Genomic DNA, 12,987 nt, shown 5'->3' with positions numbered 1-12,987 from the left:
ACAGGACAGTGTCCACTGCTCTTCCCTGTTTGCTTCTGTATCCTTTCTCACCTTTTGTCATCTGGCCTCCAGCATGGGCTCTCAATTACTCTTTTTTCCCCTGGGTTTCCCCAGTGGGTGCCTCCTCTCCCCCAACAGCACCATAATGATCCCATGAGGAGAGGGACGGCAGAGGCCCTGGCATGTTAAAACCAGCCTCCAACTAGCATTTCCCCTTTATCTGGTTATGAGAAATAAACATCTGTATCCTATCAACCTTGATTGGATAATCAAAATAAGTTACATTATTTTGCTTCAGTGCCAGGAGAAAGGGAAGTGGGGATGTCACCTGTTGGTTTCCTGTTACTGGACCATAAATTCCATTAGTAAGAGTTTATTTCTAATATGACCTCTTCTTTGTATCCCTCACATGTCTTCATAGAAGTGTATCTTCACCCTTTGGACCTCTCCAAGTACCTTGACCAGTTCCTCTCCTGAGTCCTCCTTGTGGGAAACTATTAGCAGAGCACTTGTCACATGTTCTAGTCTCATCAGTATATATAAAACCAGCTCTGTGCACCCTAACTCTTGACATGGAAGGAAGGGTGGTGCAATGCATGAAACATGTCTTGATGGCTGGTCAGGCACACACTATTTTCTATGGTTCCTGTGCTCCAATTTATGAAGACATACATTCTTGAAAAACACCCATTTTCTTGCACTTCTGTTTCTCCCAATAAGACCATTCATTTGTGCAACAACTGTGTATAAGGCACTATGCTAGAAACAGAGTCACCTACCAACAGAGCTATTTGTTGCTCTTCACCTGGCTTTGTCAGTCTTGGGGAAAGGACAGTAAATGACTGGAGCAAGGGGATGAAGTCCAGTGGCAGCAGCTGTCTGAATAGAGGACCGAGTCCAGGGTAGAAACATGCCTGGCTTTGCACTGGCTGGGGCACTGGGTGGCTCCATCAGTTAAGTGTCTGATTCTTGATTTCAGTTCAGTCATGATCCCAGGGTCGTGGATCCAGCCCCGTGTCAGGCTCTGTGCTGACAGTACAGAGCCTGCTTGGGAGTCTCCCTCTCTCTCTCTCTGTCTCTCTCCCTCTCTCTTCCCCTCCTCCACTCATGTGTGTGTGTGTGTGTGCGCACGCGCATGTGTGTGCACACCTTCTCGCTCAAATAAATAAACATTAAAAAAAAATAGGTGTTTGCAAGTCAGTTTATTTCCATGTGCTCTATCACTTGTACTCCTTTCTAATCAGAGAACTATTCTTTCATTCAGAAAAAAAAAAGCACTTGAATTTTAAAATGTTTTATTAATAAGCTATTTTACGGAGGAAATCTCATGCTTTCAATAACAATAGACTAACCAGTTACCAACCAAGGGTATCATTTGAATAGATGTATTGTGCCCCCTTACTAGGAATATATTTTCATTGTTATTGTAACACTGAAACCCCTTTTTATCATGAGATCTTTCTGGCACTTCAGCAGGTGAATATCTACATTATAATACAAATCCATCTCCTATTTTCTGACTCCCTGTGCAGACCTTTGCAAACTGCTCTGCAGATGTTGGGTTAATTTGGCATGCACAGGGCATATTTCAAGGATTAGGCTTTAGGTAATTTATTTCCCTTTCTCCTGGGCCCATTTAAATGAGGTGAGTTTGCAATCATCTTCCATTGTGACCTGATTTATGGCATATATCCACCATTCATCTACTTTTTCTTAACAATAGTGATGCGATTTGAAGTTTCAGTTTGAGAGCGAACAGCTAAGAAAGAATTTCTGAGATAGTTTTGGTGCAAAAAGGTGATTTTATTATAGCATGGGGACAGGACCCATGGGCAGAAAGAGCTGTATCTACAAATACAAGGGATGACTGATTCTATATTTTAGGTTTGCGGAGGGGGTTGGGGTAGAGGTAACATAAGTTTCCAAGAAATTTTTGTATGCTGAAAGCAGGGTCTTGCAGGACCTTGAAGATTTAGCTATTGTCAAGATAAGGTTGCTTTTAGTCTTCAATGAAATATAAACATTAAGGCATTAAGGCAGCCGTGAACCCCTTGAGGCATGTCATGTCCTGCATCTATCAGTGGGCTGCAGGCTGTAAGGAGATTTAACATAAACTGCATTTTTCTTGCCTTTGTTCTCATCAATGGGGCAAGCAGTGGAGAGCTAGATTATAGTTTTCCCCTAGTCCTGAGCCATTCAACCCAGACCCACCACGGTCGTTGTTACTCTTCCCTTGTTGCCATCGACAATCCCACACTGAACAGACTAAAACTTTTTTAAAAGCTTTGCAGATCTAGGTCAACTGATATGCCAACCAAGGTTTTCACTGTGATCTAAATGTAACAATACTCAAGTTGTGGGAAAAAAAAAAATAATCCAAGAATGAAGGTGGTTTCTTTCTTTTTTTTTTTTTTTTTTGCCTATTTAGAATTACATTTAATAATTTTTTTAAAGTTTTTAAATTTATATTGAGAGAGAGAGAGTGGGAGAGGGGAAGAAGAGACAGAGTGGGAGAGGGGCAGAGATAGAGAGAGAAAGAGAATCCTAAACAAGCTCTGTGCTCAGCGCAGAGCCCAACATAGGCCTCGATCCCACAAACCGTGAGATCATGACATGAGCCAAAACCATGAGTTGGACACTCAACGGACAGCCACCCAGGAGCTCTTAGGTTTAATTACATGTAAAACAAAGATATGTTTACAATCACTCAACAATGTCCGTAAGCACATCATGGATGTGTTTAGAAACATTGTTCTTATTATAATTAAGTAGACTCTATTTTCTTTTTGCTAATTTTTTAAAAGACAGTTTTAAATGTTATCCTTTACAAGGCACTATTTCATAGTAGGTGCTTTCTACAAGTTATCTTATTAAATGTCTTATTTACAAGACATCAATGAAAGCTTAATTGATATGTTGATATTGACATATTAATTCATTTGGATTTAACAATTCATCATTTATAGAAGACTGATTGATTGACCAAGTTTTTGAAAAAGCTTTCCTTTTAAAGAACAGAAAAATTGTTTCAGTCAGATGGCATAGTACAGATGGTAACATCTTCCCATCATTAAGTTGAGACGTGACCTTGTAAATATGCACGAATAGGTATCAGGATCTGGATTTAAAGTAGCTTGTTTTCTTATGGATTTTGATTATCTACAAAGCTAGATAGAAATTCATGGTTCTGACTCATGTGAAACATGGAAATAATCACTAAAGACTGAGTTAATTAAAATATGTTTGTAGTGGACATTCAGGGCTGAGATCAGGATCCTTTGTGGGGAAACTGGGAGGCTTGTTTGGTAGTTATGGAAGCTGTATAAATACTAAGCAAAGGATTATGGTGATGATCACTTAAAAATAAACACTAGCAAATGAAAATTCTTATTGCTGACATTAACCATTTTAAAAACATTTCTAAGAGCATCTGGGTGACTCAGTTGGTTAAGCATCTGGCTCTTGATCTCAGCTCAGGTCCTGATATCAAGGTTGTGAATTCAAGTCCCACATTTGTAGCCTACCTAAAACAACAACAACAGCAACACCCCACATCTAGTCCTACTCCTTTAGTGAACACTCTTCCTCATGCCTAAATTTACTGGGGAAAAAGGAGTAGGGGAAAATAACTTGGACTTTATTAGAAATTACAAAATTGCCATTCACTTAATTTTCTCCCCTTTGGAGGCAGAGATTAAATCCTGTTGTAATAGTTAGAAGAAGAAAATGAAATCTGTAGCATTTTCATGTCTTTAAGTAATCATTCTTACTATGTTCTTACTACATTAGTTCTGTTCTACAAGTGTGGAATTCAGTTCTTGTATTCACCATGCAGCTTTTTCTTCCCACGAGGAACACGGCCCAGAGACAATGGCGACTTGATATTTAACCGATCCCTTTCAGCCTCCTCTTCCTCATTGTAGCGCTCATCCTCTTCATCTTCCACATCACTGCTCTGAGGACTAGAGACCTGAGACCCTGAAGGGGAAGGTGGAACTGAGGAAGGCCTGGGATATTTAAATCCTTCTGTCTGCCAAAGACAAAAATAAGTCACAAACACTATAATGACTTCTTGAGTTTTCCAATGCTGTAAACACTTTGCATGTGCATTTAATAAAAAAGCATAGTTGGATATTTTTTATGGTTTGTTCATGAGCTATTATCTTTGATTTATTTTGATTCTGATACCAGCAAGCTCAGGAGAGATTCATTAAATAAATAACTTCCTTTTATTATGCACTGAAATGTGCCAGGTGCCATCTATCTACCTACCTACCTACCTACCTACCTATGTTATCTTATTCCTAGTAACAACACCAATAAATTTGTTTTTCCCACATACAGAAGACAACTGAGGATTAGAGAGGTCAGATGACTTGCCCAAGGTCACACAGCATGACCCTGTGTTAGAGCAAAGATTTGTATCAGGGCTATGATCACTCCAGATCCTTTAATATCAACTGTCATGTTACGCTGCTGATATTCTCAGTCTCTATGTCACTTTTCAGATTTGCTCAATGAAATTGCAGAATATGGGCATTCTGGACATGCATGGACAGCCACCATTAGAAAGAGTCCTGGAAGCCAGGTCACTTAGTTTACCCTGAAATTCCACCAGTTACTTTTAGTTCAGTTAATGAGTAAATATCACTAGATTTAATCAAATTGCCCTTCTACCTAAGATTCACTCAGATAACTCATTTGTTAAACAAGAGCTAAGCACAGCTATGGGTCTGGCACCATAATGTCACTGAGGAAACAAAGATGAAAACCAAGATTCTTGCCCTTTAAGAGCACACATGCTTGACCAGGGAGGACAACTGTATAAAATAGTTGCAGCCCTCATCACTCTGTATGTCAACTATTTGTGCACATTATTATCATGTCATACCTATACAATCACTGCAAGGTTCAGGTATTTTGCCTGAAAGCAATAAAAAAAAAGAAAAAACGAGCTGAGTCAGCATTTAGGACCTGGCTCAAAGCAGGAGCTCAATACTTACTAATTGAATACGTTGAATAAATGGATGAATATAGGTGAATTACCATCAAGTAGAGTGACTGCCTCTAAATAAGCTAAACAATTAACCCTGTTAAAATCATGAACATGAGAGTTGGAATTTGTATTCTGAAGGGTTTTAAAAACCCTGTCATGTTCCATATGGGCAAATTCTACCTTGGGTTAACTTTTTAGATCCATTTCCCTTGAGACCTGATGGAGGTAGATCATAAGTTGTATTATTAAGCAAAATTGATTATGGTAAAAGTGACTCCTGACTGGGAGATTACATCTGAACTCAGAGGATTTATAAATACTTGACAAGGATTATAGCTTTGGGGAATCCCTGAATTTGATGACTCTTATAACTGTACATATTCTTTGTGGAGATCATGGAAGCTGTGGGATATTGGCTCCTGGGTGGGGGCGGGGGGTGGGGGAGGCATAAAACTACTAAGCTAAGATAGATCTCATACCTAATAATATAGGTTTCATCTTTTTTACACCTAAGCTTTTACCTGGTGGATAAGGTGGCAAAGAAGTGTAACTTTTGGACTGCTATGTAGACAGCTGTAAGGATGAATCCCACTGAAGAGAAATGTCTGATGCTGCCCTACTTCAAGCTGTGTTTCCTATCTTATATCCTTCTAAGAGAATGTGGTGACAAGTAGCCTATGCTGGTCTCATGAATATAGATATCTAAGTGAACTTCAGAAGAAGACTCCCGGGGGCACTGCTGACTGGTACATGAATACTCATCTAATCCAACTCCTCCTGTGATTCCTGAATTCACTCTTTCTCTTGCCAAGTAGTCACCTGTATCTCAACATTTCCTTGGATAGCGAATTCACTGGCTATGAAAGCAGGGCAGTTCATTTCTCAATAACTCTCAAGAGAATGGGGGTCTAACAAAGCAGTTTCAAGCACTAAAGCAGGGAGAGTTTTAATGTGGGGGTGCTTCTCCAACAACATGAATTAGTTGACTGTCTGCCCATCTGCATAAGGCTAACTCTGAATCAAGGGCTTTGACTTGGTCTGATCTGTTGGTTCCTCTATTCTTTGCTTTAGGGCAAAATTATGAAAAAAGTATAATAGTTTGTGTATTTAACTACTTCTAAATTCAAAGGTATTGGTAGGACTTACCATACATAAGAAATTTAGCTTTCAAAACAAATCCACAATACATAAAACACTTACCGTTGGTGGCGATGTAGGTTCCATATGGAATTTATCTGGAAAAGCTCTGCTTATTGTCAGGTACCTGGCATGTTGATAATACTGTGATAGAAAACCAATTCACAGGTTTAAAAAATTATATATTTCAGTAACCAAGTTATTATGTAAAATCTTATTCTCCTAGTTATAAAATCCATTTTTAAAGTGGTAAAACCGGGGCGCCTGGGTGGCTTGGTCGGTTAAGCGTCTGACTTCGGCTCAGGTCATGATCTCACGGTCCATGAGTTCGAGCCCCGCGTCGGGCTCTGTGCTGACTGCTCAGAGCCTGGAGCCTGTTTCAGATTCTGTGTCTCCCTCTCTCTCTGCCCCTCCCCTGTTCATGCTCTCTCTCTGTCTCAAAAATAAATAAAAACGTTAAAAAAATTTTTTTAAAAAATAAAGTGGTAAAACCTATTCACCCTAAATTTAAAAACAGAAAAAAATGAGTTTATAGTTTTATTATTTTCCAGTGAATAGGTAAAGAAATACACAAAAAGTTGGAGAGAGGGGCACCTGGATGGCTCAGTCAGTTGAGCATCAGACTCTTGGTTTCAGCTCAGGTCATGATCTCACAGTTCATGGGTTCAAGTCCCACATTGGGCTCCACGTTGACAGCACAGAGCCTGCTTGGGATTCTCTCTCTCTCTCTCTCTCTCTCTAATAAATAAATAAACTTAAAACATATGTTGGAGGGAAAAGCCATACTGACCTTACTGAAAACTCTGAATTGAGCACTAAGGGGACTGAAAACACTGGCTTCATTCCATAGAAAAGCAGTATAACATGGGGAAAAGGTGGGGTCTGAATAATCAGACAAACTGGACTTAAATTCTGCTTCAGACCTTAGGTAAGAAACATAACTTGTAATAGCCTTTTCATTCTGGTTTTATTACAAAATGCAGACAGTACAATTAATCACCCAGGATTGTAAGGCACTGTCATTAGCATGTGTAGACAGTCTGCAAATGGAGCATCTATCATTTTTCAGGGAGAGTTTAGCGATATCTAAACAGATCTATTATGTGAAGGCAAAGTCAACTTATTCTTTATTAAATCATCCAGTGCTAAGATATATAGACCTCTGGGTACTTACAAACCTATTGCATAATTGAAAGGAGGTATTTTCTGTACTTGTCATTTGAAAAACAAAGTTATTCCCATTCCCACTGTATTTGAGGCATATGGTCACGTCATGGCTTAGAGCCAAACAAGATACAAATGTTTCTTTAGATGTTTTCCTCATATTCATGAACCAATACCTGTAATGCATCAAGTTAAGCACTGACAATAGAGTAACTGGTAAGATCACAGCTAGCTCCTGACGGATTTGCTGTTATAAGCTCAAACTAAATCTGAAGATTTGAAGTGAGGACTTTGCGAGTTTATAGTAAGTAAAAAAGTACGTGAAAACATTACTGGAGATTTTAACAATGATGGTACTAAGTTGACTTTGTAGATTATGACAAGAATCTCGATTTTTATAGTTCAGTGTGATTTTTAAAGTGGCTCTCTTGATCACAGACTTGCTTACTCTGCCCAAGTATCTCCAATCCAGAAGATCGGAGAGCCTCTCAGTTCGGTTTCTCTGAATAATTCTCTGGCGGCGGGACTGTTTGCAAAATCCATAGAGAAACTGAGTCAGCTGATTGCAGGAATCATCTGGAGACTGGAACCGCCTGTCAACAATGTAAATGCCTGAGGGGCACAAAAACCAAAGCACAGATAAACGTAGGGCTAACCTTGGAATATTTCTTCTCCCTTGGAATATTTCTTCTCCCTTGGAATATTTCTTCTCCCATTCCTTACATTCTATCTCAGACCGCCACATGCATTACCCACTCCCTGACAGCCTCCACTGCCTGTTTCATCTTTCCCCTTTCAAGACTGTATTTCTCCTGTGATCTCCTCCTAATGGTTCACCACTGTCACCAACACACAGCCAACACAATGGATCTTGTTAAAAAATTTGGCAGCAGATGGGACGCCTGGGTGGCGCAGTCGGTTAAGCGTCCGACTTCAGCCAGGTCACGATCTCGCGGTCCATGAGTTCGAGCCCCGCGTCAGGCTCTGGGCTGATGGCTCGGAGCCTGGAGCCTGTTTCCGATTCTGCGTCTCCCTCTCTCTCTGCCCCTCCCCCGTTTACGCTCTGTCTCTCTCTGTCCAAAAAAAAAAAAAAAAAAAAAAAAATTTGGCAGCAGAGGAAAACCCTGGATCAGGGATTCTCCCCAGGGCTGCTCACTAACCAGAATCTCTGGGGTGAGACCTGGGTGTCAGTGGTTTTTTTTTAGGCTCCTTGGTGTTCCCACCATGCACCACTGGCTGAGAACCACAGCTGTAGCCTGAGGAAAGAGAACCATGACAATGCAAGGGTAGGAGACCAGGAAATTGGCAATGTGTGGGCAGACAATCTATCCCATCTCCCTTTTTTGCTGCTGAGCAACATGGACACAGAGATGGAGGTATGCAAATTCTCCTGCCATCTTAAACAATTTAAGTGAATTTTGCTAACTTGGCACAGACCCTTAAAATAATGACACTGGGGCGCCTGGGTGGCTCAGTCGGTTGAGTGTCCGACTTTGGCTCATGTCATGATCTCACAGTCTGTGGGTTCGAGCCCTGCGTCGGGCTCTGTGCTGACCGCTCAGAGCCTGGAGCCTGTTTCAGATTCTGTGTCTCCCTCTTTCTCTGACCCTCCCCTGTTCATGCTCTCTCTCTGCCTCAAAAATAAATAAATGTTAAAAAAAAAATAATTAAAAAAAAAATAATGACACTGACCAATCTACATACTCTAAGGCCATGGTTACTGTAATGTCACTTCTAGATAGTAAAGGGCCAAACCAGTTCAGAAAATAAAAAGATAAAAGGGCCAGACTTGTCCAAGTTTAGCATGCCTTTTATGGTTTGTCTTTTGGACCATATATTTAATATTAACAGCATATTTATGTTATCTGTGAACCACATAATTAAATCTACTTTTAATTAAACAAGAAGTATAAACATTACTTTAATCATCAGGATAGCTTTAGAGTTAGGCTCCATAAAGACCCTGTGCTTTGTTTGGCTAGAGGTCACTTCTCCCTGTGTTGGGTGAATGATGAAAAACCTCACCCACCGTAGGCAGTAGGATCAGCCACGTGCTCCTGCATGAAACAGCCAAAGCCGGACAGGTTGGTTGTCACACTGGGGATACCCATCACCGTACATTCAGCTGCCGGGGAAATAGACAAACACTTGGCCTCAGACCAGTCCCTATATCCTCTAATGCACGCAGAGGGGGCAAAAGCCCAAGTCTGCCTAGTGATAGTGATGTTTATTTTGTACCAGGCACAGTACTGAGCTCTTTACATGTATTAACTCATTTAATCTTCTCAACAACCTGACAGTAAATTTCATATATTAAAAAATAAAAAATAAATAAAAAAATAAATAAAAACTTCTGAAACTCAAAAAAATAAAATAAAAAAATAAAAATTAAGAAAAACAAACAAACCATATTACAGGATATTTTAAGAAAATCAAAGATAAGTAGACTAAAATCTCTGGAGAAAAAAGAGGACATAACTTTCAGAGAGAAAGATCATATTGACCTCAGCAACACTAGAGGTGAGAAATCAATAAAAATATATTTTTAAATAATTAAAAGCAAAAAAAAAAAAATCTTCTCAACAATCATGTGAAGTGAGACTGTCATTATCTCCATCTTACAGATGAAGAAATTGAGGTTAAATAATTTGCCCAATGTCATAAAGCCAGGGAATGGGGCAGAGCTGGGATTTGAAGGCAGGCGCCCAGCTCCAGGGCTCTTGTTTGGAACTGCTACTCTATACTGCCTCTCTCATTCCAGCTGGTTTTGTTTTTTGCTCCATTCTAAGCCATGTCTCAAAGTAAGTGGTGAGTTTGTGGTGTCAGTAAATAGACTTTGGACATGAGCACCTCCTCCTATCAAATTAATCTGCCATGCCACAGATCCCTCCCCTTTTCCAAGTGGTCACTGAACCTAGTCCTCTCTCACCTTCTAGTCAAAACCTGTTTTTCATAAAATAGCAGATACGGTTTTTGTTTTGTTTTGTTTGTTTTTTTTTTTTTGTTTTCTTGTTTGTTTTTAAAGAAGTATTACTTCTCAGGGTGCCTGGGTGGCTCAGTCAGTTGAGCGCCTCAGGATATGATCTCACAGTTCCTGGGACAGAGGCCCATGTCAGGGTCTGCACTGACAACTCTCACTCCCTGTCCCTCCCCCGCTCGCAGACACCCTCTCTTTCTCTCTCTCTCAAAATGAATAAATAAACGTTTTTAGAAAAAGAAATGTTACTTCTCACAAGGATGTCTTCATTCTTAACAAGGAATTTACATTTGTTTATGGAATTACTCTTGGTTGACTGGTAGTTTGGGGTTAAAAAAAAGATTTCCCCACTATTCAAGAAGTAATACAATTTAGACAGTGGCCTTCCTTCTCTTCTGCTCTGCAAGTATTTCCTCTAGAGAGATGTGGTTTCCTAATTTGGTGGAGAGGGGTTGGTGGAGAAGAAAATGAGACAGGGATTATTGACTCATACAAGAATCTAATGCAAACCTGGACTTCCTTCCCAGAAAAATTCTTATGCATATATGTATAAGGAATTTTGCCTACAATTCCACACAAGTTCACTGAACCTTATTTTTATTAAATACTCATTAACACACATGTATTGAAATACCAGGTACCCATAACCTTAGTATATGTTCATTGAATGAATTTAATGGAGCATGTGCTAATATTCATTAGATTTTCTCAAAACACAAAACACAGACTTAAATGAATACTTTCTGGAGTATGTTAAACTTAGCATCAGATAAAAAGTTATTCTAAAACAAATAGAGTTATCTAACATGCTAACACCAAACTTATACCACAGAAGAGATATTGTTATTCCTGTAACTATAGGTTAGGTCAAGGGTGACCAACTTTCTTTGGGTAATTCAAAACAGAAAATGACTCATTCACTATGGAGTATTTCTCAACCTTCTTTTCCTATCTACTTATCTTTTATAACACCTTTGGTGGCCTTTATCTTAAAACATGAGATGTATCTCCTCTATCATTTGGGTTAAGTTTATCTTTATCCTATAAAATGACATTTGGTGGAAAGTCCTCTGTAATTTATAGAACATTCCCTTTACCCAACATAAATGACTTCCCATATCCCTCAGTCACTCATGCTTTGATTTTGTGCTTCTTTATTTTTGAAACTTCCTTGATAATAAAGTATGTTACTTCCTAGAAATAAAAGGAACAAAAGTCAATAACAAAATGTTAAGTCTACCAGTAAAATGTGCATTTGATGTATCTTAAAGGATAGATGCTCTATTATAAACAATTTAAGATGACATGTGGGCATTTCATAAGGAGATATCATCTTTACAAAAGTGAACTGATACCCATAACAATTTTTAGAACTACAAGAGTGATAGCTGGAGGAGTTAGATCAATAGCTTTTCTGTGCCATATTTCAGGAAGAGATAATCCTTTATCTATTTCCCCCCAAAAGTTTTCATGTTTTTACAGCTGCTGGCAAATTATTCTTGGTGGAACTTAAAATGATAGAATAGGGCCTTATGTCAAAAGATGCAGAGACTTCATGTTGCTCTTGTTGTAAAGTAAGATCCTATTTATATAGAATTTTATTCTTTTTCCTTCTAGATGTCTATTTATTTGAGAGAGAGAGAGAGAGAGAGAGAGAGAGAGAACAAGTGGGGGGAGGGCAGAGAGAGAGGGAGACAGAGGATCCAAAGTGGGCTTTGTAGTGACAGCAGAGAGCTGGATGTGTGGCTTGAACTCACGAACCGCAAGATCATGACCTGAGCCAAAGTCGTAGACTTAACGGACTGTGCCACCCAGGTATCCCCTATATAGAATTTTAAAATCTATATTGAAATTCTGGGATCAGAACACAAAGATTAGAAAAATTCTTCCTCTACATAATTCAACCTATGATCTCCCTAACCTTGACTGCTGCCGCCTCTCAGTTGGGCAATGATGACATTGAGATAAGAAAGCAAAATGTATTAATTATTTGTAAAAACATTTTCTGAACCTTTTCTTTTAAAATTCTAAATGGAATTAAATAAAAAGGAAAATCTCTGATTGCCAATGTGAGAAGGAAAAGTTAGTATTACATTCTTTCCATTGTCATATATGTAAAGTACTTGTTTCCTTTTTAATAGGCATTTCTGTACAAATACAAATTGAGTGCTCTTGATACCAATGACAACCATGCTTATAAGGGACAAAAATGGAAAACAGTGGATCCAAGAATCCACCACTAGAGAGAAAAGAACAAAAGGAGGATGAAGAGGTAAAAGGGCCTGAATGGAAGGATGTCACTGGTCATAATACCTACCACTGAATTGGCATTTTATCTTAAAAGTACCTCTTTTTTGAATGACAAGGGTATGAAGAAAACTTTTCACTGTACACCTTCTTATATTATTTATTTCTTTAACTATGTGAATGTGTTCCCTATTAAAAATTAAATACACCTGTTAATTTTTTAAAAACCCACTTTGAAATAAGTTTTAGAGAATACTTTTGCTGGACCATTGTTTTTCATATTAAATTTACTTGTAGTCAATTTCTCCTTTACATGGATAGTTGGGACTGGTAGAGATAACTCAATAACATGTAATCTTTATAAAACATTCTTTTTCTTTGTAATATAATGTATTATTATAATTTAACCTTAGTGGAGTTCCATATCAGCTTTGAATATTATATCTATATGCATAAAATATTAATA

The 12,987-nt window shown here is 38.7% G+C and overlaps 1 protein-coding gene across 2 annotated transcripts in view; it reads right to left on the bottom strand.

Annotated features, from left to right (window-relative positions):
* Positions 1-3,554: 3,554 nt before the first annotated feature.
* GYS2 (glycogen synthase 2) overlaps positions 3,555-12,987 on the bottom strand; it is a 56,898-nt gene continuing 47,465 nt past the window's right edge. The window contains exons 13-16 of one of the 2 annotated variants that reach the window (XM_058743425.1): positions 9,327-9,422; positions 7,746-7,909; positions 6,197-6,277; positions 3,555-4,030 (exon numbers count right to left, since the gene is read on the bottom strand). In XM_058743425.1, the coding sequence (XP_058599408.1) occupies positions 3,812-4,030; positions 6,197-6,277; positions 7,746-7,909; positions 9,327-9,422 (560 nt within the window). In that variant the 3' untranslated portion in view covers positions 3,555-3,811. The remainder of the gene's footprint in view (positions 4,031-6,196; positions 6,278-7,745; positions 7,910-9,326; positions 9,423-12,987) is intronic. The other variant, XM_058743426.1, reaches the window with a different exon arrangement.

The sequence above is a fragment of the Neofelis nebulosa genome, chromosome 8, assembly GCF_028018385.1.
Source record: "Neofelis nebulosa isolate mNeoNeb1 chromosome 8, mNeoNeb1.pri, whole genome shotgun sequence".
Lineage (NCBI taxonomy): Eukaryota > Metazoa > Chordata > Mammalia > Carnivora > Felidae > Neofelis > Neofelis nebulosa.
This window is presented reverse-complemented; position numbering and strand designations above follow the sequence as displayed.